This window comes from Musa acuminata, chromosome BXJ2-10, assembly GCF_036884655.1.
Source record: "Musa acuminata AAA Group cultivar baxijiao chromosome BXJ2-10, Cavendish_Baxijiao_AAA, whole genome shotgun sequence".
NCBI classification, from domain to species: Eukaryota; Viridiplantae; Streptophyta; class Magnoliopsida; order Zingiberales; family Musaceae; genus Musa; species Musa acuminata.
Genome location: NC_088347.1, coordinates 34,636,988 through 34,664,821, shown reverse-complemented (window position 1 = coordinate 34,664,821; position 27,834 = coordinate 34,636,988). Strand labels below are relative to the sequence as shown.

Sequence of the window (27,834 nt, the reverse complement as noted above, 5' to 3'; positions counted from 1 at the left end):
CTACTAACTGGGATGCATTTTTATGCTAAAGATGCTTCGTTACTCATTTAATCTAATGGGCAAGAAGACATTTGTTTCTGCACCAGCCTGAAGGTTATGAGAAATGGCAACCTCCAAGTGTATGTTAAACCAATAACAATAATAACAAAGTCATAAGTCCCAACTATTTGAGATCGACAACATGTAATATCTTTTACCATATTGAGATCGGTCAAATGTCTTATGTTTAATGTCTACATTAAACTAATTACCAATAAATTAGGGTTAAAAAGAAATAGGTGTCAAATAGCCAATTTGAGGAAATCAAACTCATTTTATCTCAAGGTAACAGACGTTAAATTAAGAAAACTCATCTATTTTACTTCTAAAACTTGTTCATCTTTTTAACCATTTGGTGTAATAGTTATCATTGCATGTTCACTGTATTCTTGTGCAACAGTTTCTATTTCCTTAATTATTTCGAGATAGAAAAACTTAAGCCCAAGCTTTTCTTTTTTCCTTTGTTCAAGTCCTCTAAATGTCTCAGTGGTTGCGAACTATCAAATTTTTTGAGTTAGTAGATCATATAGAGTCAGATTCAAAAACCAAACCTTTCAACAAGTCACAATGAATATATTCGTTTAATTCCTTGTGCAAATAATTGAATTATGTTAATTAGTTGTTATTTTGGCCAACACCAGTAAGACACCAAGATGCATTCTAGAAAGCATTTTAGTCAATTCTATGGTTAAATGAAAATGCCACAAGTATTTCATTGCAAAATTTTACAATAATCTGCAGGTGCCAGCTTAGCTTTATGGTAGAGTCTTTTTGTTTCACCAAGAGCTAGCTGCATTTAAACTCTGCCTTAATCACTTCCTAAAAATAAAAACCAATTGGACACTAGTTTCCAAGCTAAGCAAATTGAATCAGGTTAAAGTTGACCACTCTATGTATGTGCTATGTTAAACTTAAGTTCAACAATCTGCAAGCCATGAAGTCTTGCTTAGAATAATTATGGCTCCAGAAAACCTGGCCACTAGACTCCATTTTGCTACCTTGCTGACCATGGTAGAACGTAAATTGATGTTAGCCTAGCTTTTTAAAGCACTCATATATATACCTTCTAAGTTCATCAAATCAAAGAATTTAATCTAGTATTGGTTTTCCTCATTGTTCATCTTTTAGATATATTCTTTTTTTTAGCTCCAAAAGATTTAACCTCCCTGTTTTGGCATCGTACTAATACATTAGGATGAGAAGCACCTTATACATAACAAATCTAACATCAAATGACCATCCAAATTAGTAACAGTAAGCAGTTAAGTTGAAGTTATGTACATCCAACCAACCTTTTTCAGCTCAATATTACAAAAATATAATAATTTAAAGTAACCTAATTTTATTTTTATTGCCGCTTAATTTCCGAAATATATGCAATAAATATCGTAGCAAAAATCAAATGCTTTTAAGAAGATGTGTGAAATATTTTTGTTTATGATGATCCTAAGATTACATAGCCTTTTCCTTTCTTCACAAGTGATTCAAAACACAATATATAATGCACATAAGCATGAGATAAGACAATTTAAACAAAAGGCTATTGAACTTTATAACTACTAGAACAAACTGCAAGTTAGAAAAACACAGTCAGATCACTTTGATTTAGTAACCAACATCTTTAGCTAATTTGGCTCTGTTACCAAGACAGACTCAAAATCCTTGTATTAATACAATCACAGCATCAATCATTTGAATTCATCATGAAGCATCAAGTGCATCATTAATTCTCAAGTGATCAGAACATTAAGTGCTTCACATATCTTTTCATGTCATTTTATAGATATGATCATCAAAATGCAAGTAAAAGTTCCTTGCACTTCGATCTACATGCATTGAGTGATAGAAAACGTAATCAGCATATACTCATCAGTCATTTCAATAGCATCAGAGATATCGATACTTCGTTCAACAACCAGAGATATTGAGCAGTACCAAAATTGTAGTTATACCTGCTATCCGTTATCTAGAAGACGCCACCATATTCGCCTAACTCAAGCGCAAGTTTCTCCTCCGTCGGCGCGAGGGCTAAGAGGCCATCGAGATCGGGCGGGTGAAAACAGTCGTCCTAGGGCTGGTTGCTCCTCTCGCCGAATGATCTGGCGAGGGTTTCTTCTTGGAAGGCAGTAAGCAACGGATCGCCGCTGGATCCGGCAATCCGCCTTCCAGCTTCCCTTCTCCATCTCCGTATCGTCGAAGCCGATCGGAGTGGAACAAAGAAGAAGAGGGAAAGAAGTTTTCAAATGAGGGTTAGGCGGGAAGGTTTCGGTGAATTTATAGAAAACAAAGAAAAAAAAAAGGAAATTAGATATATACATATGAGTTTATAAGAGGCGGGAATTGAGGCGGTGGGATTTAAATATTTCCTAAAATTATTTTTCTCTTTTTATTTTATGGCAACTAACATAATTATTCAAAAAGATTTTAGCTTTTCTAATAACTTCACAAATCTATTATTATCCCAACATTAATTTTTTTTAGTACATGCTAAAAAATATAGCTTTTCACCATATAGCTGTTTAAGAAATAATACCCACAATATTAGTTTAGCCTCTTTTGTCTATAAATATGTATCTTGTACTGTTAATGTTATATAAGGTGGAATGCATAGCCATCGTCGAAGGTCTGAAATGGGCATTGGCTGAAGAGTATATTAATAGCCAAACGAGACTAAATGACAAATGAGTACAACAATAAACATAACAATATCTTTATCATTTAAACATAACAATCAATTCTTTTACAATTATTTTTTTATTACAAACTGTCACCTCGTTTGCATCATTAAACTATTTTATTTTTCTGATAATAATATTAATCAGATCGAGTTGGCTTTGCCAAAAATAGAAATCCCTTTTTTCCTATAAACAGGCGGTCGCAACCCGGGCGTCTTTCATGGGTGTTCAAGCCGCAGCTTCTTATTTGTATGGTACCGGGTCGGACCGGACCGAACCAGGCCGGTTCGGCCCATTTATTATCTCCGAGGAAGCCTTTTGAAGAATCTGTTTCGGTCTGACGTCTAATAAGCATTTGTTCCACCTTCTCGGCCAGTTTCCCCCTTCTCGCTCTCTTTCTCTCGATCCCTCGCTGAGATCTCCGCTGCCATGGGTTACGAAAACGATCCGTATGCAATCCGATCGGAACCCTAGCTTCTTTTCCGTTCGATCGCTTCTGGGGCTTGTAGTCTTCATTTGCTTGTATTGATTTAGGGTTTCGATCTGTTTTTCTGCAGGTATATGGACGAAGATGGGGAGCCGCTAATGGATCCCGACATGCCCTCCGATCGGGAGCCCTCTCCGGAGCCCGCGTACCCGATCGAGGACGAGGACGAGGACGAGGGCGACTGGCGACGGCGGGAGCGGTCGCCGACGCCGGTGATGAGTTCTATGGCGGACGGTAAGGGTGGTAAGCCGAGGAAGAGGCTGGTGAAAAAGACCGGGAGCCCTGCGCCTGCTTTTGGTGAAGAAGGGTTGGATGATTGGGAGGACGAAGGGCTGTCTTCGAAGAAGATGAGGAAAACGTCCCCGTCTCTGAAGGAGGGGAAAGGTGGGAGTTGGAAGAAGGAAAAGGGGCAATCGTCTTCGTCTAAGGGGGATTGGTCTTCCGCTAAGGTGTCCAAATCGGCACCGAAGGGGTATGGCGGTGGATCGAGGGGTCAAGAGGCCGATCCAGAGATGGAGGAATTATGGAACACTATAGCTGGGGGTGATTCAGAGGTCTGGACGCTATTCTATTACCATGAACCTGAAAATTTTGCTCTATTATTGGCTACCTCTTTCTTTTTTTTCTCTCTTCTTGATTATTAATGATACAAGTTAACTTTCCTAGATGTTCAATGGCCGTTGATGCTGGTCACTTATATTGACAACCATGATGTAACTTAACTCATACTATCACATAAGTTGCATTTTTTACAGCATAGTGCTGTGAAGTTATATAATGAATTAATGATACTACACTTTTATGCTATTCAAAATTTCAATAGTTGTAATGGTTACTGAGTGACTTTTAGCAATTTAATGTAGTTTGTTGAGCTCTTGAGGTCTAGTATCAATTTAATGTAGTTTACTACTTGTCTTGACAATCTTTTTTTTTTCACTATATCATTTTAGCATCAACTTCTGTATACACTTTTAAGTCAGTAGTGTAAGATCTTTATGTTAAATATGAAATATGAAGGTATTTTTTTTATTTGAAGTATCAATTTCATTTTTTTAAATGCTTTTGGAGCATTTCCATTTTTTTAGAATACATTTTTAGATAGTTAAGACTGATATGATACTTTAGGCGAAATTAATTTAAAATGTGCCAGAATTGACTCTTCAAAACAATGCATCACATAGCCTCCCTGTGCACTTCCTTGCATATATCTGCTTTAAGAGACAAACACCCAACTGAACCAAGGATTGATTAGTCGGAGACAAGGATAATTGAATGCTGGATTTAAATCTATGCTCCATACTTGTCCTGTGCTGGCATGACATGTGATTGGTTGGCTGTTTGAATGCTGCTGGCATTATTGGAGGAGAAAACTGAGGAGAGAGCATGGGGTTAGAGGCCTCTGAAATTGGAAGATAAATGGACAAGGGATGACATACATGGACAGCATCCCAAAGTTAATGTAATTTGTTACATCTTTTTGTATCAAAACTTAATTGTTTGCTTGACATTTCTGGGTATCAGTTAAGACTTGTGTGTGAAGTGCCGATGACAACACATAGTCTATTGTTTTAATGTTTTTGTTTGTTTTAGCAGGAGGTTTTCTGATTCTGATGGTTTAACACTTCATGCACCTTTTGAGAACCCACACTAATCATGTGGACAAGTTGATCCATTTTTTAATGTATCATGATGTGTACTTTTGTAATTATGGCTGGTATTGTATGTTTTCTTGATATTCACTTTTGCCCTTGCATATGAATAAGGATGACCAAGAAGGCATAAGAACAGTGGATGATGATAACTTCATCGATGATAGTGGTGTAGATGCCGCAGATCGTTATGGAAGTGACAATGAGCCTGCTTTTGCTGGGGATGCACCTCAGGTTAGTGTCCTCATTGCTTTTATAGGTAAATTTTGCTTTTGTTACTTTTAGCTCGGCTCATAAGATTTAATTGTTGTACCATCCAAACAGCATCCATGCTTATAGTCTTTTAGTTGCTTATTCATTAATATGCATAATGTTGTTAGGATGTATTATATAGTGTTGTCATAGGCACTTGCTCGCGTACCTAGGCGTTGTTCTTATAAACCATTATATATATATATATATATGTCCATGTATGTTATTTTAATATATCTACACATTCTTTATATTCAGTTTCTTATTCTCTTCGAGTCTAATTTATGAGTTGTCTTCTAAATACACTACTACAGATCCTGAGATATATTTTGATGTTAAATTTTCGATAAGAGTATGTAACTATCACATTATTTATTTGCTAATTCAAAAAATGTTGAGAATGACTTCTTCTAAAAATTGGTGCTTGGGTTATTACCTATGAGCCTGGGTTACAGCCTAGGCTCTATAATTGGCGCATCACCTAGGGTTGCGTAATTTATTTGACAACTATAATATTATCTATGCCATCAATCATAAGGAGTTGCTAGGTTGTTTTTAAAGTTGATTACATTTTTGTTTCCTTCAGCTTACTGTTTTAGGTGGTGTGTGCCTCTTGTGCTAGCTGTCCATTGGCATGATATGTACCTTGTCACATGCCACTCATGTTGCAAAGTGTCTTTCTTGGCTGGCCTTTTCTTTTTTCTTGCAAATGTGCCTAGTTCAGTGGGCATAGCACAATTGATACATTGCAACTATTCATTTTTGTTTCTGTTGCTTGCATGACACTGTTGTGTGACCTACCTATAATTTATTATTATTTTTCATTGATGCAGTCAAGTCGATTTGGAACTGATAGCACTTTTGGTTCTGAATTTTCAATCACTTTTGTCCTTGTAGGCAGAAGAGGGTGAAGAAGATGATGAAATCAAACAACTCTTCAAGGGAGGAAAGAAAAAGAAGAAAAATGAGAAGTCGCCTGCTGAAATTGCTTTGATAGTTGAGCATCTTATGGCAGAGTTAGAAGTTACAGCTGAAGAAGATGCTGAATTAAACAGGCAAAATAAACCAGCCATTAACAAACTCAGGAAACTGCCGTTGCTTATAGAGGTTCTCTCAAAGTAAGAATATCTTATTGGGCAAGAAAGAGAGTTAGGTCATTTGAGCCATCATACTTCTGCAGTAGGAAGTTTGGAACACATGCGTTTTAATACTGGATAATCTGTTTGTTCTCAGATCTTGGAGTTTCTAGATCTGACATCTTGGAGTTTATATTTTATATGCAGGAAGAAGCTTCAGCAAGAATTCTTGGATCATGGTGTATTAACTCTTCTAAAGAATTGGCTTGAACCCCTACCTGATGGAAGTTTGCCCAATATGAATATTCGAACAGCCATACTAAAACTTCTTTCAGATGTATGTGTGAAAGTATTCCATATTTCTGATGAAAATTTTTTTTGTACAAATATGATCATTTTTTCTACTATGACAATCATCAAGATTTCAGAATCATTGAATTGGTTTTAGCAATGTGGAATTCTGTGCTGGTGCATGATATAACTAGTCCTTTTTCATATTTGAATACTCAGTTGTGTATGACAAATTACTTCTGTGATGCAGTTCCCAATTGACCTTGAGCAATATGACAGGAGAGAACAACTGAAAAAGAGTGGTCTTGGCAAGGTGAAACACAAATTTTGTTCTAGCAATTGTTGTCTCTTAAATACTTAATGCAAGTGTCAGAATGATTTCATATATTTGCATACAGGTGATTATGTTTTTATCAAAATCAGATGAAGAGACAACGTCAAACAGAAAACTTGCTAAAGAGTTAGTTGATAAATGGGTAATAAATCTCTATACAAGTAACATGCAGTCATTTTTCTTAAGCATATATCCTTTCACTTGGATCATTTACTGCATCAAGCAATGTTTTTTTAAATACTGGTCTAATACCAGTTTCGACAACTTGTCAGACTGGTGGGTGCCTGTTTTCCTAGAAGTTTACCGACCTATACCAGTATCAGTGAAAAATAATAAGAAAATGAATACTGATTGGTACTGAGCTATATGGTCTGGTGTGGCTTCAAGGCTGTTTGTCTTTTAGTTAATTTTGACTATCATGAAGTTGTTTTGATCTAGTTTCTTAAAACTAACATTTTAACTATTGGGGCAGAGTCGACCAATATTTAACAAGAGTACTAGATTTGAGGATATGAGAAGCTTTGAAGATGAGAGAGCTCCATACAGGAGACCATCATCTCAGAAGTAATTCCCACACTTCTCTAGGATGTCTTTTCTATTGTTTTAGCACTAGTGCATTTTATTTTGTGATCTTGATTGGTCATTCCCTAACTTGTGTTTTTTTTTATGTTTGATCACTAAGGCAAGTGGCTAAAGCTACTGGATTGCAATCTCGAGATGATGATGTTGATCTGGCTGAATTTTCACAGTAAGATAATCGGTTGTTGAATGCTCTACAATTCATTGGTGGTTGAAGCATTTTTTTCTTTTCATGTCGGATTGGTTTACAAACTAAAGCTGTTCTGTATGTTCTTTAAAATGTTCTATATGTGAATGCAGGGGTCGAAAATCTGGCAATGCAGCCGCTAGGCAACATGCTTCCAGACCTGAAGCATTGCCTCTGGATTTTGTTGTGCGCCCTCAGTCCAAGGTTGACCCTGAAGAAGTTAGGGCACGGGCAAAACAAGTTGTACAAGATCAGCGTAGGTTGAAGGTTAGTATTTTAGTTTCTGAAACATGTGGATTGTGTCAGTGTCAACCTTACAGAATTATCATCATAGATGTATTTTACATTTTAATTTTTTACTTAAAACAATTGAGCTTAGCATCTGTTTGTGTTTTTTTTACTACTTTTGAGCGTGCGACTGGTTCCATGATGTTTTTGTACTGGTTTAATTTCAACGGTGGATGATTTTATAACTTAAATATTGGATGATTTTCTACTAGACCAGAGCAGAACCTTGATTGCATTAGTACGCATAGATGTCACTTGCTGCTTCTGCCACTTTGATGCCTCTATTTCCAAAATGCTTCACTTGGTCCAAGTAAGCAACATCTTCAGCAGTGACCTGTGTCATTCCATTCCATCAAAAAATTAGAAAAAACATTAATAACCGACTGATATGGAGTCATATTGTCCACTACTGAGCCATAACTGTTGGTATATATATGTCCGATCCTTGTTTTAAACCTTTCAGAGAACAACTATTGAGGAAATTCTTGTGCCTTCAGCAGGTAGAACCATGAATCAGTCATGTCTCATTTTACATCTTCTCAAGTTGATGCTGATTAGCATGTCTAACAGACATTTGTTTTTGATAAGCTTATGTTAAATAAGAGATTGTTCTGGAAGTCTGCATTAGTTTGTTTCCCCAAATTCAAATGACAGTTTTGCATAATGTTCATTCTTTTGTGAACGGAAGGTAATTTCAGAAACAAATCGGTGCTTCAAACTTCTGAGATACGAAACACTAACAAAAAATATTACTGTTTCTGTGTCTACTTTGACCAAGCAAGGTATATAGATTGATTTGTTATTGACACGTTTTGTTCACGATGCAGATGAACAAGAGGTTGCAGCAGTTAAAGGCACCAAAAAAGAAACAACTGCAGGCTTCAAAACTCAGTGTTGAAGGCCGTGGCATGGTCAAGTACCTCTAACCAGCGATCGGTGATTGTTTGTCCGCAACAAATAAGTTTTAGTAGTATAAGAAAAATACATCACCAGTGTGCTATTTGGGTGACAGGTCTTAGTTTCTCTCTGGTTGACAGCAACATTACTTTTTGTTAAATCGTCTTCTTTCCCATTCCCTACCATAGCCTTGAACAACACCTTCTACCCATTTTTTCCTTCCATCCCTGATATCTCTTGATTTCTACCATTTATGACCATCAACGGAAGTAACGTGATGGCCGAAGCAACCATCTCATCTTACCATCTCTCCATGTATTCGTACCCATTATATATAAAACTTCTCTCAACTGCAAGTACACAATTTAATATCTCCAGAGCTTCTTCCTGTATTGCTGCACCATTACGAATATATTGCTCCCCGGATGATAAAAGAGCAAATGGATGGGAATTTTCTCATCCTTTGGCTCATATATATATATGTGTATGTGGTTTTCTAATTTGCAGTAAATTAGGATTTTATACATGATAAATCAACATCTTTTGGGAGGTGGTTCCTTGGGTAGTTAAAGCTTCAGCCTTCAGATTATTTATTTGTGGAAACAATATTTATAACTTTTGTTTTGTTTTGTTTTGTGGGTATGGTGTTGCAATCTTATTGTGTTTATGGCTTTGTTCTGAGCCCGTGGGGGACATGGAGATGCTTTTAATCTGAATGATTTGGAAAATCGAATAGTAACCTGCATGCAGTATCATGGTAATTAAGTAATTACTGATACTTTAATTACTGAAATTGATCAATAATAATTACATGTTATAGTGGTCTTAGAAATTGATCCTCATCTTAATTGTGTTAAGAATAGTATGTTTAATATGAAAGGTTCAACGTTCCAAATTTCATATGATAAACTTTGAAGGTGTAGGTTAGTTTAGCTGATGAAGATTTTAGGATTTTTAATATGTCATCACAGATGTGAATTTTTAATAGAGAGAGAGAGAGGGAGAGAGGCGGTTGTGTTTGGTCAGTCTGAACTAACAAGGGAAGGGAATTACTAGGGTGATTTTTTTCTCTTTCCGTTCTCGACTTTTTGACTTCATCATCATTAGAGGAGGATACATCGTACCAAGGCAAATCTATCGGTTGATCGAATGCATCGTTATCAATCATGGCATCATGTTATTCTAATCTCTGTAGTTGGTGGCTTTGTACCGCAACGGGGGGCGAGATGATTCAGCTGTTGTGATGCTGTCCGCTTCCATCATCGACTTTCCCCCAATAAACAAGTAAAGCTCTATCATCTTACCAGCATGTTCGATACGTTAAAGACCAACAAACCTAACGTCTAACCTTGCAATCAGTGAAACCATAAAAAGATAATATAACAAAATCTGAGGCGTACAATAAAACTATGGAAACCGAAGCTCTGGATGAAATGTCAATGTGAACCCAACCCCCCTCAGTTAGGTGACTCCTAACTCACCTAACAACAGTAATGCGTGCTCTAAGTGATCACTTAACACCGTATCACTTCCAGCATGATACGGGGGATGTGAAGTGGTTAGCTAGGCGTGCTACGAAGCACATCAGTTCCGGCACGAATCTCAACCAGATCGATATTATTTGTGCCCTATGCCGCCTCACCGACACGCCTTGCGACCGGTGGCGTACGACTTCCCGGCGGGGTGTCATCGCTGCCTCAAATCGCGAGGCAGGTATCGAACTGGGTGAAAACTAAACACGGCCAAAAGCATTTTCCAGGTGGCGGGAATTCACGCCGTTCACGGCGAACGTTAGCGTCCCGATGGGACGGTGCCCGTGAAAATAAACCTGCCCGTCTTCGATTCCCCACCACAACCACCCGCCCAAGTTGACCCCACACGAGGAAAGCCACGTGGCTCGGTCCCGCACGACAGCGACGCCCCAACGGCTAGTCACCCTCCTCCCTCTTCCCAGCTACCCATCCATTCCCGCCGTTGCGCACCCTCGACTTGCGTCTCTCCCATCTACCCTCTCTCACGACTCCCCCTCCTTTTCTACCAGTACTGTTATTGGCCCTTAGCTTAACCCCACCCACGTCCGTAAAATTAATCCAATCACAAGATCGATAGTCCGTGGGCTGACAGTCTCTGGCGTAACGCGACTTCCTGCAGTCTCCTTTTCTTATGCGGTAATAATAATAATAAGTAACGTTGGTTCTTAACGACCGACGCACACCGTCGTCCACGTGGAAAGATGGGACGATGTAGGTCCCGCTCGAGGTTGACTGGCGCGCAAAAGCTGGACCGTCCAATACGCGATGTGAACCAAAGCGAAAGACTAGCCCAGACGGGTGCTAATTTCCGGGTAACGGAACGTCGGGTGATTGCTTCTCTCCGCCAAATCCCCGAATTTTGATTCGAAGGAAAATTATTCCCCCCACCTTTTATTTATTTTCTTTCACGAAAATAAAAAAAAAGTCAAAAAGCGTGGATAAAAGGTCGTCTAATCAGAACCGTCGGTGGCGGCACAACTTGCGAGGGAAGCGATCCGAATACGATTACAGTGCCCCTCCGATTTCCCACTTCACCGCGACGCAACGTTCGTTACCCGTGGCTCGCCCCGATAAAATCTCAGCCGTTGGTTTCTCATCGTACGGACCACGTTGCAGACACAGCTATGATGGGAAAGTGGTGCGGTGGTAGCCCCCAATCCTTTAATCTTAGGAGAAACGACTCCCTCCATTCCCTTTTTTGCCCTATACCTTCTTTACTTAATTACTCCGAGTGCCATCGATTGATCTCACACTCACACCTCCTCTGCTCGAGCCTACAAATACCCCACGCTTGCCTCCCTCCACATCCCCCATCCTCCAAACCCTTGATCGCGAGTGAGAGAGGAGCAAATGGCGTTGGCCGCCTTCATCTCTGTTGCCTCCCTACTGACCCTTCTTGCCCCGGCGGGCGCGCGCATTCCTGGCGTCTACACTGGGGGCCAGTGGCAGAGCGCCCATGCCACATTCTACGGCGGCAGCGACGCGTCCGGGACCATGGGTAAGCCACATTCCTCTACCGGTGGCCGATCCGTCGCGTTGCACCTCGGAGGAGGCGGAATTTGATGGGATTTGGTGATTTGCAGGAGGAGCGTGTGGGTACGGGAACCTGTACAGCCAGGGCTACGGGGTGGAGACGGCGGCGCTGAGCACGGCGCTGTTCAACGAGGGGCAGAGCTGCGGGGCGTGCTTCGAGATCAAGTGCGCGGATGATCCGCGGTGGTGCCACCCCGGGAGCCCCTCCATCTTCATCACGGCTACCAACTTCTGCCCACCAAACTACGCGCTGGCCTCCGATAACGGTGGGTGGTGCAACCCGCCTCGCCCCCACTTCGACCTCTCCATGCCCATGTTCCTCAAGATCGCCGAGTACCGCGCCGGCATCGTCCCCGTCTCATACCGAAGGTATGTACCCCGACGGCCCTCCTCTCCACGATCTCAGATCGGCGTTTGTCGCGCTTTGAGATGAGCACGAAGACGCGATCTGCGTCATCGACATCCGCGCTTTTATGGATCTCTGAGACTGTCAGTTATACCATGCGTTTTTAGTGATCGGTCATCCGTTTATGATGTCTTCGAAATCGCTTTAATCGTATACGTTTCGTGTGATCCATCTTGGCTTCTCTCTCTGTCTCCGTTTTCTTGATCTATCTAAATTTTTGTACTCAAATAGCGACAATCCGGAATTGGTCGCCATGTGTTTGCTGATATGTCCGGGGCCGCAGGGTGCCGTGCAGGAGGTCGGGAGGGATCCGGTTCACCATCAACGGGTTCCAGTACTTCAACCTGGTGCTGATCACGAACGTGGCGGGCGCCGGAGATATAGTCCGCGCCAGCGTCAAGGGCTCCCGCACCGGGTGGATGCCCATGTCCCGGAACTGGGGTCAGAACTGGCAGTCGAACGCTGTCCTCGTCGGCCAGCCGCTCTCCTTCCGCGTCACCGGCAGCGACCGCCGCACCTCCACCTCCTGGAACATCGTCCCCTCCAACTGGCAGTTCGGCCAGACCTTCGAGGGCAAGAACTACCGAACCTGATCTCCAAGCTCAAACTCCTTCCCGCCTCACTAGTAGTAAACTCCTTCCCGCCTCACTAGTCCGTGATCTCCGCGCCAAGCTTTTTGAATTTGGTGGTGTGTGTGTGGTAGAGATATCAGTGCAGAGAGGCGTGCTTGTGTGTGACTGCGAGTCCTTTTTTTTTACCGTGGCTTTGGTGGTGCGTTTCTCTAAGCGACGACAGAGACTATAGAACATAAACATATATATTAGTTTGTAGCAGCGGCGGCTGAAGTGGCTGCAGATGGATAAAGAAAAGGTTGTAGCCCGCAGTTGCTGATATCGATGTTTTGGAATCGTCTGTTGCTACGTACCAAGACTTGTGTTGATCTTTTTTTATTCTGCTCAAAGAATATAAGTTTGAACACTCGTGTGTAGTTTCTATGAATTGTTGATGTATGGAGTGGCATATACTGAAAGATCTAAACATTTTAGAGGAATATATACAAACTGAAAATCTTGAGGAGCAGATACGCTATTTCCAAACTTGTGAAAGAACAGACGCACAAAAAAAAAACAAAAGGACAGGAGAGAGCCTAAAAGCATACTTTCTTTGCTGACTGTTTTAGAGTAGTAGTGTGGTGGGTCGCATGTGATGCGTATGGTTTTTAAAACACAGCAAACACAAGGTATAAAGCAAGAGGACATGAATTTCTTTGCATGTATCTTCTATTCTCCTCTTGGCAGACATCGTAAACAGTGTGAAGGTTACGAGTTGATGGGAGGGAAGAAATGAGCTAAGACAAGCTCTTATTCCACAGCAAGTAGCTAAAACAATTATTTGAACGGGGTTTATGTACAATTATGGATGCCCTAACATCTGGAGCAAAGCGAAGAATTACCTGTAGTCTGCACATTTCCAATGAGATAACAATGCGGGCTTCCATGGTTTTCTCGCCATCAGTTTGTTAATTGGAGCTACAGCTAAATTTGCTACTAGATTTTTGATTTTGGATCTACAGCGGGAAAGACTTTTCAGGTCTTTGACCTTCCTGATCCAAGTAAGACTTGTACCTACATGGACAAACAGAAGAAAGAAGAAACAAGTCAGTAGCTAAGTTGTATTCAACAGAGAACCAGATTCGGTTCAGTTGTAAGGAAGATGCAAACAAGGTGGCAGCTACAATAGCTTCAAAAGGATCTTAGTAGCAGAGGTCATCATCGTAATTGATAGCATACAAATTCATAATATCCACAATGAATATGTGAAGCAAACATGATTTCAAAATTTTAAAGGGGGTTGTTTCCAGTATGGTATCATTGTGGAATATAGATACCAAAATTTGAGCACTATAAAAACTAGGCCAAGCCGCCTCCTAGGTGAAATCTCTCTCTAAACAGAACTACTTGTATGAACCAAACCATGCATCAATTGGGGGGAAAAAAAAAAAGAAGTGAGGTCATAAGAAGTACTTACAACTGACGTATGAGGTTGTGGCCAACTTCGAATTTTTCTATATTTTTGCACTTTACAACACAATAGGACGCTCAATTAGTTCCCTCTCCTGTATGGTCGGAATGATGGTGCTGGAACTATGGGAACTACTGTGCATAGCCAAGCTCTGCGGAATGACATTACCATTACAATCATTTTTCTCCAATGTAAAATCAAGCTGTTTCTCCACAGATTTTATAATCGCAGTTCTTTTTGACCTCAACCTGTATGGAGGAGATTCATTAAAGCTCTTTCCATTGTATAATATGGCTCCTCTGTCACAAGGACTTGAATTGAATTTTGACAACAACGAGTTGGTTGCCTCTGAGTTGTGTCTACTCTTTCCTTCTGCAGAATCAGAACTGTCTAGAAATTTTATCCTATCCATCTGTGAAGGACTACTACCAGAAGCATGGCTCATTTCTGCTTCCCTTTTTCGCCTCCTGAAAATAGAGGGAGTATTTGGGAAACTTCTAGCTGCGCTTTTTAATATGGATTCAACACTTTGAACTGGCTTCTTCCCAGTCACAGAGGAGGGAGTCAGATAACCACTTGGTGATGTCACAATTGCTGAGCAGTATGATTGCTGCATAGAATCATACGTGGTTAACAGAGTAGAGGCTGCAGAAAGACAACCATGAGGTGATTCTGAAGGCAATGCTAATGCTGGCTGCGATGTATCATCCAGTTGATCGTTCTCACCAGTATTGCTGCATTCTGCCAATTCAGTTCCAGGATCAGATCTAGGACAGACATCAGACATTGGATCACGCATACTGTAGCCAGTATCTGGATCATTAACTCCTCTCACTGTCAAATTTGCTAAGGCTTCTCTGTTAGAATCTTGAACTGTTGACAATGCCAACCAACTCTTTTGGTCTTCCAATTTACATGGTTCAGCAGGCAGACCAGAATCCATGGAGCTGGCTGATCCAGAAAAGGCTCTGGTAATTATGTCTGAGCCATCGCTTGAACTACGAAGTGAACGTCCACTATCTGAATTTGCCATGTCCTTTGAACCCCCATGTGTTTCAGGTTTTGGAACTGGTGGCAGCTTACCAGTAACCAAGAATAAATCTAACTTCTTCTTCAAGGAACTATTCCAGTGATTTTTTATTGAATTGTCCGTCCTAACCACAGCGAAAGATTAGAAAATTACACTAGCAAATGAAGGACATAGACGAGGCTCTACTTAAGAGGGCAAGTAACTATACAATCAGTTGATATTAGTTGAAAGTTGCATTCTCTTATACGAAGTCCAGAAACAGAACGAAGATGTCTGTCGGAAACAGCATAAGTGCCCATAGATAATAGCTTACAAATATAACATACCCTCGACGCGATCAAAAGACAATAAAAGCACTGTCACAACAAAGGTAATACACAATAGCAGTTGCATTATGTAATGTAATCGATTAAACTCCATAAACTTCCGCAACATGTTTTGAATTTAGAACCAGTAATTTACAGTGTACTATGAAATTTATTTCTGCTCTTCAATTAGTGAAGTTTATACATTGGTGCTCTGATGAGGACATCAAGCTTTTGTGTTTCCAACCATTAAGAAATAATAAGATGATTGATGCTATATGCATATGCCATATGGTATATTATCTACTAATAACTTTAATTTGAACATATTTGGCTATGTATACGTGTCAAATACAAGTTATCAGATTAGTAATTTACTTTAATTATCCTATTAGCCACATAAGCCTTCTCTACCTTGGTAGTCTTTTCTGATGGCAAGACATGGGTTTTCAGTTGTGGAAATTGATGGCATAGTCACTTCATGATCTTATAGTAGTACACAATGATATGGGGGACATTTCTATGCACACTCACTAAATGTCATTTAACTTCCAACGGACACTTGATAATATGTTAGTTGCCCTATGCACTACTACTCTCTATTGTTTGCACAATATGTGCTGGTTGGTAGAAGCCAACAAGACCAACACGGAAATACATTCCCTCAAGCATTCTATGTTTAATAACTTTTTAAGCAACATAATGATACTTTATAAAAATGACAAAGCACTATAAAGGGAAAAAAAATGCAGTTACTGAGATTTTTAAAATTAACTTTAATGCACCTTAGTAAAACATAAACATGTTAGATGAGAGTCAATACCTTCCAGGTAAAACCTTTGCAATTTCTGCCCATTTATTTCCATGTACACGATGGGCATTCATGAGTGCAAGTTCCTCCTCTACAGTCCAAGCATCTTTCTTTATGGTAGGATCCAAATGATTATGCCACCTATAAAAGTCAAACGATGTTTCTTCAGAAGAATATTAAACCATAAGGTACATCCTAAAGAACTTAGAGACCTTAGGTAATTGTTATCAAAAAACATAAAAGTGCATTTGTTTATATATTAATTAGTGCTTTTGGCGGCATAAAGAATCCAATCAAATTAAAGATACATACAAAAGTTGGTGTAACAAGATATTGGTCCTCACTGGGTGTTGAGTCCATAAAAATGATTCTCTCTGATAAATTAGAAGTTTGACCGAAAATGGAAGAGAAAAGGCTCATCAATCATAATTGAAGCAAAACAAGAAACCATATCCCAGTATATCACTAAAAGCCAATCAAAGTGTATCTATGTAAGGATAACATATTGAAATCATATTAAATCATCTCGATAACTTGCTGCCCCAAAATCGATTTAGTCAACTGAAGATCCATTGCAAGATGTACTAAAAAGTTGAAGAGATGTACTAATCGAAGTTAAGACTGCAAACTGCATGAAGTATTGACTAATATATTCCGAGAGAACATGGAATGATGGAAATGACTTTGTCCCATATATGCAAATGGACTCAACTGACATTATGAATTATTTAAAAATAATACTTGTTGTCTCTTTTGCTACAGTGACAAATGGGCAAACAATAATCTTAATAAGAAGGCAGAGAAAGAAAATGTAATTCCTTCAGAACTCTTTCTTCTATTAGTGTTATCACATTATTACCAAGTTAGATGATAAGTAAAACTAATTTACCTCTTTTTCTTTTAACTCAAGTACATATATCTGTCAAGCTGAAGCTCACATAATTCTTAACATTTTACGTGAAAATATCTTTTAATTTTTCTCGACACATTTAATTTTTAAAAAACCTTTAATTTTATGTAAAAATTCTTAACATTTATAGAAACATCCCATCAAGAAAAAATCATAAACATTTATAGGAAAAGTCCTCATGAATGTCACTGACGTGCAAGAATTGTTGTGCTGAATGGCACCTGTCGGCTCAGATCAAAATGTAACATGCAGAAGGTACAGGACACCTCATATCAACCTGTAAAGGAGGTGGCAAAATATGGCTAAACCAACTTTTTAGCATGTGCCATCCAACATGGTAAACAATTGTGCCAGGTCAAAACAGTATCAATTTCCCCCTGTGCTGTAATGCAATAGTCCCTGCCAACAGAAACTTTAAACAGATAGCTAGGGGCCAGTTGTAAACTCCACAGTCCACACACACACCTTGTTTTGGTTATCTCATCCTCCTCAAACTTTATTATACCAAAGGCTCAAAGGGAGAAAGCACTACAAAGTAATATACTGTATAAATTTCTCAAAACAAATTATTAGCTATCCTTTTAGTAGCAACAAAGCAGACAATTCGAATTTACCTCTCCCGACATTGTTTCCCAATTCGACCAGGAAGTGATTTTGCAATGATAGACCATTTTTTAGGCCCATACTTCGCTACAAGACTAATGATTTTCTCATCTTCCTGTAATCGCAAGGAGATATGATAATAAACAATAAAGTATTATTTTTTTCTAAAGCTCCACCATATTAAGGAAAGAACTTTGCATCAAACCTCTGGTGTCCATGGACCTTTAATAAGTTCAGGATTGAGAACCTTCTGCCACCGATGAAGACATTGAACTTCTGTTCTATCTGGAAAAAATTCAGCTGCACAGACAGACATTAACATATGACATCAATACTAGAGGAAGTTTGCAATAACTTCATTTAAAAGTTGCAGATTGTTCTTCAGGATCCTAAGGCTTTATATATTTAAAATCACTAAAGCCGAAAGGATTTTGCAACAATTGTAATATACAAAAATAAATTGGATTCACCATGCAAGATGATTTTGCACAAACTGTAAATAGAAGCCTGGACAAGAGATAGCACATAATGTTTTAGAAGACGCAAGACGCATAAGATGATTGCTCGGTATACTGAATTTTGTTTAGTGATAGTGTAGGTTAGTATACTATCCAAAATCATATAAGCACCAAGTAATATTTCCTAGTTGCTACTTGCTGTCTAGATTTGCATGTTTCAAAATTTTTAAAGAGCCATCTTATATAATTCTTTCAAGATAAACTTGTAATGCTTGTGATTCCCACAAAAAAAACATTTCTCTTAAAAATATTCGAGCATTTGTGCTCCCTTTGCATCTAGTTTCTTCCCTATTTTGCTGCCGTAACTCCCAACTAACTGCTTGTCGTTGCTATATACTCAAAATATATCAGCCATTGACTAATAAATACAAATGCAACCTGCCAAGTTAATTTTGACTTGGACTTCGTGCTCCCGATTCTCTTAAAATTCTGCAAACTTTTTCCGGTCACAGTTGATATCATTCATGACATGCATAAATGTAAAAAAAGGATGGTCGATGCATTAGCCTTCCATCAATGTGGGGTTTTGGGGAGGGTCAATATATGTTGCTTTACAGTTGCAAGCAAAGAGTTTTTTTTTTTTACTTGAACCTGATCACCCAGGTTGCAGTAAAGCAATTTCACTATGATGCCAAGGCTCATCCACATAATATTATATGCAGTAAAACAATTTCACTATGATGCCAAGGCTCATTCACATAATATTATATGCATCTATCACGTGAAAGTACACACTACAAACTACAAAGCATACTTGGAAAAATGTAGACAAATGAAACTAACAAGGGTATCTTGGTCCAGGGCTCATAATGAATATGCAGTAGCAAGAAATCACATTACCTATTTTCTTCCAACTTCTTCCCTTGTAAGCTTCAACAGCTTTCCTTAATGTTTCATCCTACACAATGTAAATTGAAATTAGGAAAATTTGAAAAGGTACCATGAGAAAAACGAAAAAGAATTCTTTCATGTGTTCAGTAAATTAGTAATCATGCAAAAACACCTAGATCAAAGTTAAAAGTTTAAGCCAAGGACAATGAAGGAGCCACACTTGATACAAAACTCGAGCACTACAATACTACTTTATTGAATTCTCTGCTTCTTAGAAAACCTTTTAGAATTTTGGAGAAATGAGGACCTTCCCTCAAGCTAATACTTTTTGGTCTGATGTTCTTCAACTTTCCAGAAAGAAAAGAAGAATGTTAAAAAAAAATCCTCCAAAGCTAGACAATTTTAAAACTAACCCAAGATTTTGCTGATATTTCAAAATGAAAGTTAGAGATGTAATTACATTGGATCCATTTTCATTTAAAAAGCTTTTTATAGGCTTGCATCACAATATTGTGTTTGTAATATGAAACAACATGTGACTCATATAATGTCTTAGCAAATTCTCTCTCCTCAGTATACCTTATTACTTTAGTGTCCAGGCCTAATCAGACAGATATAAGCTTTGACTGTGATAGACATGTCATTATCCATGAGACACTGGTAATACACAGTACTAGCAAGAGTTATTGGGTGACAGCCTCAAGTAGTTACATATACCCAACTGGGTTCGGAATGAAAAAAAATGGAATGACTGGTAATTTCATATTTTTGGAGAATGGTAGATTGCATGGTAGAGAATGTGACTTGATAAGCCCGAATAAGATGATAATTCTAAAAATATTTAATTGACATCATAGATAGCCTATAGTTCTTAATGAACACAAACATTGTCGAACTTGAGAATAATGATAAACCAAATACCTCTTGTGGTGTCCAACCACCCTTAGCTCGCCTTATTGGACCACTAATTCTCCTAGATATGACATAAAGAACAATTATAATAAACGGAAGTTAGTACACAAATTTTCAAAAATACAACTCGTAACTAGTGTAATGAAAAAGGCACAACCATACTTCTTGAAGATTAAATCATCCAAATGAGCCCAATACATCAAAAAATTTGCAATTTCCCAACAAAAGAAAGAAGTATAGAACAAGAATAAAATCTTTTAAAGAAACAATATCCAGTCCTCGCATATAAACTCAGTGCACTTGGTCACTGGATAAATAGCTATTGCCTATTCAATTCCCTTCCCAAAATACAAGACGTTATGGATTACACCTAGAAGTATATATCACAAACCATAACTGATGCTTTTGTTCTTCTAGCAAACTTTTCATTTGAAGAAATTTTACTAAATGATATAATAGGCTATGAATGTCACAAGCAGATTTACCCATTTTGAGGAATTATGGACTTTCCTCCTAAGAACTAGATAAACCTCATAGGGCTTACAACACCCACAGGTCTCAACATGTAATGACTTTTAATCCAATATCCTAGAGATATGTCCCAATCAAAAGATAAGTATGTGGATAGTTAAATCACAAACTAACAAAAAAAAAATCATCAATACAACTAGCTGCAAAATTAAAAGGAAAAAGCTACTCGATCCAATCACTACATTCATTGCCCTTATAATTAATGCTGAAATGCTTTCAACTTTCAAATTTGCTTGTGCATGCATTAAGTGACCACATCATTTTTGTTCTCTACCATCTTTCCATAGTCTACATATAACAAGCACCTGGAAACAACACAATTTACATTGCTCAGAAATATACTATTCTGGTTGTAACAACTAAGTTTCTACAAAAATCATTGTAACACCACGATATAAGGCAATAAAATCATGAATCACACTAAACAGGCCAAGGTTGCAGATCTATGTTGTTTAAACTTTGATAAAAATTTCAGGTGTCACACAAATCCCAATGTCAGCATGATTTATGATATAATTTAGGATACATGGGTAAACTTAAAAAGCCCAAATTCAAGATAATGGCATGTCAATATATTGGCATGGATTTGTATATTTATAATATCCCTGATACGACCTAAAAAAATTATATATTTACAGATTTTAAATTGTAAAACAACATTATATATGATGAAATATGTGATTATTTATAATACTATTTCAAATCTAAAAATAGGACAAACTATTTTTAAAGTCAAAATTGAAATATTTTTATTCTTTTCTTTTCACTTTCTTTTTCTCTTTTCTTTCCCTTCTTTTCTATTCTCCTCTCTATCATATACTCATCTCTTCTCCTTTTCTCTAGTCTTCTTCACTTACTTTCCTTCTCGTCCACTCTTTCTTATCATGATAAGATATGGTTAGTTTTGCACATTGTAGAAGTGCTATTTCAAGGGTCCAAACCTTTTCAAGTATTGCTCCTTTTATACTGCTCTTGTAATTTTCAGTTTCTGTATTCCCATTTTTAGTTTAAATGGAATCTTGCATCACGAATCTGATTCCTACTGTTATTGTTTTGAGAAGTCGATTAGGTCCTTAGCCAAGGAAAGCATAGTGATTAAACGTAACATTTCATTAAGGTAGTTGCTTCAAAAGAATGTTAGGGTTTATTCTGAATTGTGATATCATCAAGAATGAAGAGCACTAAAATCTTGACATATTCTGGTACCATTTTATATAGGATTTCTGCTATGATAAACTCAATTTATATTTAACAACGGTTTCTCTAAAGAATTGATACAACGTCCGGATAAAAAGTGAAAAAGAACAAAACTCTACAATGATTAGCTGACCCAAGCTACATTCTCCGCATGCTCTAGCAATTGAACACAAACAAATATGCAACAACTCCCATTAGCTCAAAAAACAATCGCTCGTCTTAGACAATCAACTCAAATTCCAATGGGAATATAGGTATAAATCCGTCCTTTAAGCAGTATAATAGTAAGCATCCAAATTGAAATTCAACAAACCTCTTGGATGGTGAAGATGTTCGCGGGCTAGAAACAGCGGGCGACATCCTAGATAGCCCATAACTTCCTTCGGAGAGGGACGAGCTCGAGGCGGCCGCCGATTGCTTGTTCTCCACACAACTTTGCTCAACCTTCATCGTCGCGACGGCCAACAATCCACCATCTCCCATGCCCCAAAGATATACCCTAAACCCTAAAAGGATCATATCAAAACACAGCATCATCAACAATACCAACGGCCGAACCCAAGTAACAATAGATCCCGCAATCAGAAACCAGCAGCAACAGCGGCAATCGCCTCAAAGACAGGTGTCGGAGGCCAAGAAAAAGGAGACCGAGACCGAGAAAGATCGACAAAACCCCCAGAAAAGGATTGATCCAGAGCAATTCGAACGGAATCCAAGAACCGAAGATCTCTTAATCAGTGGCGCAAAAGGACGGAGAGAGATCACGGAATCAATCACCTTCACGGGACGAGGAGCGGCGAGGGGCGGCAGAAGAGATCGAGATCGAGATCGGATACGAAACCCTCGAATCGAAGGAAGCTCGCGGAACTCCCAAGTCGCGCAGGCGTTCGAAAGGAAACCTCGCCCGTTGAAGCAAAAGGGCAGAGAGAGAAGAGGGGGAATTAAAATAATATTATATATGGAGAAAGGGGCAGAAGCGATAGGAGAGGGCGGGTGACGGCGCCGTGACGGGGGCGTTAAAGATCAGGCTTGGAGGGGCGGGGATTCGCGGTAACGGCTGCTCACGGGCGGCGGCGTTACCGTTGGCAACAACAAAGTTTGAACCTCGAACGGCACTCTTCGCTTCGCCCTTTATTTATTGTTTACGGAGGGTTGAGGTGGGGACGGGTCGGTTGCTGGCCGTCGGATTTGGTGGGAACGTATTATTGTTATATTCTTCTGTTATTTTAAGTCGGGGATTACGAGATCGACTGCGTAACTAATCAACGGATTATAATTATTGAAACCGGGATTTGATTTAATGAAGCGAGGTAATAAATCGGCCTTTTGCGAAGACTGGCCTACAGGTCAGATTGGTAATTAACTACGAAAAGCGACGTAACAACATGTAAAGAAGGGTCGGATTTTGCGTCCTTACGGGGTGCAGGATCCATGCCCGATCCGACATGGGTCAAAATTGGTCAACCTTCGTGTTTGTATAAAAGACGGTGTGGTTATCTTATCGTCGCACGATTGAGAATAGATAGGCCTACGCTTGCTGGCTCCCATTCTCGGCAAAATCGCCCGCACTCCGATGGCCCCACCACCTCCGCCGCCGTGCAAACGACAGGATTGCTTCGGATTCTCCTACCCCGCCAATTGTCCGATGATCACTGACGCGGGTCAACCTTCTGATGGTAGCGTACAGCCCGCTGAAGACCCGCGTTCGTCACCGTTTGAAATGTTTGACTTCGGTCTGGCCTTTGCTAGCACCGACATCGCCGTCGCCACCGCGACATCCCCTCTCTCGCCGTCGCCGGTATTTCTCGTTTATATCAGAATGTCAATCACCATCATTAACCACAATGGATATTAAGAAACCCATTACCATAGTGCAAAATTTAGGAAATTCGAACCTCTCTGAGTCTTCAAAATAACCAAGAAAAATGCAAAATCAAAACTCTTCGTGCCATCTTGCAAGGAAGGATACAAACTTTTGAGCTGTAGAACAAAGCTTCTAAGGAGAGAAACTAAAAGAGATTTAATCTGGTGTGGCAGCGCCCTGGTTTAATTCTGCGAATCTCATGCCAACCCTCATCGAGTGCTTCAAGAACTTCTCGGCACATCTGCGGACGCATGTCTCTTCCTGCTTGTCAAGTGACTTGCGCCGGAAGGTATCCACGCAATCCGTAAAACACCTCTCTACCAATGTATTATACATCCTCAAACTGCAAGATTGATTTGAAAGAAAAAGAATGACAAATCAGCCAACAATTAATCACAGATATAACAATAATAGCCATAATAAGTGAATACAAATGCCAACGTAGCGAAAAGAGAAAGCCTGGACATTGTGAAACCTCCCTAGGATGCTAGTCTAATTAATAGTGTATTGAGCTATATATGCTAGTTTAATTAATAGTGTATTGAGCTATGTCTATAAAGCGCTTTAGCAGCTAGTTTGTGGCAGGAAGAGATCAAGCCGATGTCTGTCATACCCTGTATGCTTTACAACAATTTGATATTTTTTTTGTTTCAACATGCAATACCACCTGAGAAGATCACAAGACTAGCATCGATAAAGTCCAAAGTCCATTACGTAGGTTCCAAGTGCTTCTACGGAGAGCAAGAAATCTGGGAGGAGAAAGGACCCGGACCCCGCATAAAGCGAGTTCATAAGCAGGTTGTAATTAAGCAGTCTTAATCAATGAAACAAGAAGTACAGGCTAGCTCTGAGGAAAAATATGCCCTCAATCAAAGAAATCAATATCACAAAATAGCCCTAATGGAAACCTAATCTCCACACATCAAAGTAAAGTGATTAAAAAAACATTTGTTTGTCATACTTTATCAACACACAGGTCAGCCTATTCAATAGCCAAAGACATTCTGATTAATTCACAACCAAAGAAAACAATTGCTTTCATCGTAGCATTACAAGTGTCTAAGCAGTTAGGATCTTTTAGGCTGTGACAAAGTTTTTGCAATTTATTTCGAGCTGTCTTTGATAACATGAACATGAAATCTGAAATATCCAATCATCATCATTTCGTGTTGTAATATATCTATTGTATGGTTGACAATAGCTTGACTGAGCAGGTCAACTTATAGTGGTTGATTTACTAAACAAAGTCTGCTGAAGCCCAAGATATCAAGCACAATAATTGTAGACAATATAGGCACACCGCACACATGCTCTTAAAATGTCTAGCCAAAAGGACATCACTTCTCTAATTAAAATGCATCAGGTGTGATAAATAATTTGCCAATCTAGCACTAGACACAACTTAAGTCATTCAATAAAACCATAATGCACAAAAAAATAATAAGAAGGAAAAAATTGGAGCAAAAGTTAAATTGGCAAGGAACCTATAAAGCATGTATGCACGTGGAATTCCAATATCGCTACTAAGATACATCTAACTTGAGTTGATAGTATACACCAATAAAACAGGTACAATAATGAAAAATGTTTTAATGATATGATTTGTATATATTACAACCGATACAATAACAAAAATATTTCAAATACATAATATTATTATGACAAAGCATATCTTTTTTATCAACATTTAATTATAACAAGCATTCGTAGATTATGCAACATAGAAATATCTATTTTTAGCATAATGACCCAAAAATGATAAGATGCTCAAAACAAATAATGCCGAACGATATGTTTAGATACACATCATGTCCATAATCAAAAGATCAAGTGTTCAAAGGAAAACAAAAAACACCTCTCAAGAAGCATCAATGAATTATCCCACAACTATCCCATAAGTATCCAATTTTCTGAATAATTAAAAAGTGAATACTTTGAAAAATTATCAATACATATCCAAGAAGAATTTTAATAGAAAAATTTTGAGGATATAGCTGAGAGACTGCATGATGTATGCAACAATTATCGAAGCCCCACACATCTGATAATGACATAAGTAGTTTGAAGTATCCATGCAACACTTCGTACCCCCTCGATAATTAACAACAACACTATCCTACCAAAGCATTGTTGTGCTGTAATATTGTTCAAGGATTGTCTTGCCATGCTGGCCAATCCAGTTATAAACATTGATACATTTCTGATCAAAATAATGGGCGTGGCCTATAGCACAAGTTATTCTCAGATAGTGCTGGCCACTGACTTGATACTCTTTGAATGACAACTAAATCTATAAAGAAACCTCCAGGTAACATCAAGTTCTGTGAGAGAAACCCTTGTTAATGGTCATAGTCAAAACTGTATTGAATTGGGCATTGCATACAATAATCATGTTTAGTAATTTCATGAACATGAAATCCCTATCACGCAGCAAAAAGGTGCTCCATCCAGCCAGAGGAGAGCATTCCTGCTATGAAATTAATATGCCCTTCAATTACTAGAGGAGCATTACTACCATCACCACCAATCCTCTACCCCATGGTGTCTTGAGTACTTATTTCGAACCTTTTTCTCCTGGTCCATAAACTGAAACATCATAGGAAATTGTGATTTCAAGATTGTTAAAAAGGACTTTAAGCATCGAGACGCTTAATACTCACATCTGTTACATCTCTACTTCGAGACAACTATAACTACAAGCGCACCCCTCTTTTTTAGGGAAAGTATGGAACAGGTGCTTTCTGTCACAAAACAAGAAACGATGACACAGATCATTCGAAAACGTGACCGTTCTGACAAGCCGATTGCGTATCGAGCACGATGCAACAACCATGAACGAGAAGAAGAAGAAGAAAAAGAAAAGAGAAGAGACCTGTCGCGGATCTGGAGCTGCTCGATCATGGCGGACATCCGGACTTTGTCCTCTTAGGGAGCGAATCGAGATCGCCAAGCAGGCTCTTGTCCATCGCTTCTCCTCCTCGCCTCTCGATCTTCTCGGGCTTTGGTTGAAGAATCGAATCGACCTGAAGCTTTGCGACCAAAAACCCTCGCCTAAATTGTTGACTTGAAGATCGATGATTACTTAGTGTGAGCCGTCGGATCGCTATCTGACCGTTAGATTGTATTGCGATCGTTTCTTTGGGAAGAGTCTGTGAATATTTTCAATTTATATGGGTCACCTTTTGCTATTTACAATCACAACTCTTAATATTGGTAAGAAATCCATCTAAATTAAGACTCTTTTAATCCCTTTTAGACATCGATTTTCTTCTCATTCTTTTTCTTTTTATTTTTCTTCTCTTTTCAGGAAGAAGATACTGTTAGGATTTTTATTCATCACAAACGTCGCTAAGACTTTTAAAAGTGCATTAATCGTCGTCACCAACATGACACTTATTTTGTTGGAACACCATTATCTATCCATTATATTTCTGTCTTATTATATCTTTAGAAATTTCTTTATCATTATTTATGTTGACCATCGATCTCTAAGTCATCACCTTTGTCCTCTTAATGCCATGATTTTAACATTCTTGTCGCACATTTTACTTATTACTTGCTCGAGAAAAGAAGAAGACAAGAGGTGACGGGGCAAATGCAACGAGGGCAAAGGCATATGAGCGAGGATGATGATGAGAGTAAGGATGACGACAAGGGCTAATGGTAATCTAAATTTAGAAAAATAAAAGATGTTCTCTAGTAAAGAATAAAAATTTAATACATTTTACTATTTACAATCTCAACCCTTAGTATATTTTTTTATTTATTATTTAAATTCAATATACTCTTTTAATCTTTTATACAACCTATCATTAACTTATTTTTTATTTTTTTATTCTTCTTCGTCTTCTTCTAATCATTAGAGGAGATGTAGTTAGGATTTTTATTCCACACATACATCACTAAAGCTCTCAACAATGATATCTCGTTTATTGTCATCATCACTTTCACTCTACAACACTCACTTAAGTGAATGTGACAAAACAGATGACAACAAAGACGAAGACACATAAGCGAGGGTGAGTAATCTAAATTTAGAAAAATAAAGGGTGTTCTATAGCAAATATGAAAATAT

At 38.6% G+C, this 27,834-nt stretch overlaps 3 protein-coding genes and 1 pseudogene across 4 annotated transcripts; 2 read left to right on the top strand and 2 right to left on the bottom strand.

Annotated features, from left to right (window-relative positions):
• The first annotated feature begins 3,026 nt into the window (after positions 1-3,026).
• On the top strand, positions 3,027-9,379 carry LOC135625354 (protein IWS1 homolog 1-like). The gene is made up of 11 exons (XM_065130056.1): positions 3,027-3,163; positions 3,272-3,755; positions 4,965-5,084; positions 6,000-6,220; positions 6,386-6,515; positions 6,720-6,782; positions 6,868-6,945; positions 7,276-7,367; positions 7,486-7,551; positions 7,683-7,836; positions 8,685-9,379. The coding sequence occupies exons 1-11, from the start codon at positions 3,144-3,146 to the stop codon at positions 8,781-8,783; spliced, it is 1,527 nt and encodes a 508-aa protein (XP_064986128.1). The 5' UTR covers positions 3,027-3,143; the 3' UTR covers positions 8,784-9,379.
• Positions 9,380-11,581: 2,202 nt separating this feature from the next.
• LOC135625355 (expansin-A7-like) lies at positions 11,582-13,204 on the top strand. Its single transcript, XM_065130057.1, has 3 exons — positions 11,582-11,784; positions 11,870-12,188; positions 12,509-13,204. Exons 1-3 carry the CDS (start codon positions 11,637-11,639, stop codon positions 12,816-12,818), a joined length of 777 nt encoding a protein of 258 aa, XP_064986129.1. The 5' UTR covers positions 11,582-11,636; the 3' UTR covers positions 12,819-13,204.
• A 264-nt stretch (positions 13,205-13,468) lies between these two features.
• Positions 13,469-22,841, bottom strand: LOC103969303 (transcription factor MYB3R-3). Of its 2 annotated transcripts, none has more exons than XM_009382798.3 (9): positions 22,673-22,841; positions 22,209-22,401; positions 20,177-20,228; positions 19,265-19,322; positions 18,112-18,206; positions 17,918-18,021; positions 16,406-16,534; positions 14,254-15,401; positions 13,469-13,850 (listed from the first exon to the last, which is right to left on the bottom strand). In XM_009382798.3, the coding sequence occupies exons 2-8, from the start codon at positions 22,376-22,378 to the stop codon at positions 14,306-14,308; spliced, it is 1,704 nt and encodes a 567-aa protein (XP_009381073.2). In that variant the 5' UTR covers positions 22,379-22,401; positions 22,673-22,841; the 3' UTR covers positions 13,469-13,850; positions 14,254-14,305. The 2 variants fall into 2 exon arrangements, with proteins under 2 accessions (XP_009381073.2, XP_009381074.2); XM_009382799.3 differs by having other exon boundaries at positions 22,209-22,394; positions 22,673-22,832.
• A 905-nt stretch (positions 22,842-23,746) lies between these two features.
• Positions 23,747-26,740, bottom strand: LOC135625954 (mitochondrial import inner membrane translocase subunit Tim9-like; annotated as a pseudogene).
• Positions 26,741-27,834: the final 1,094 nt, after the last annotated feature.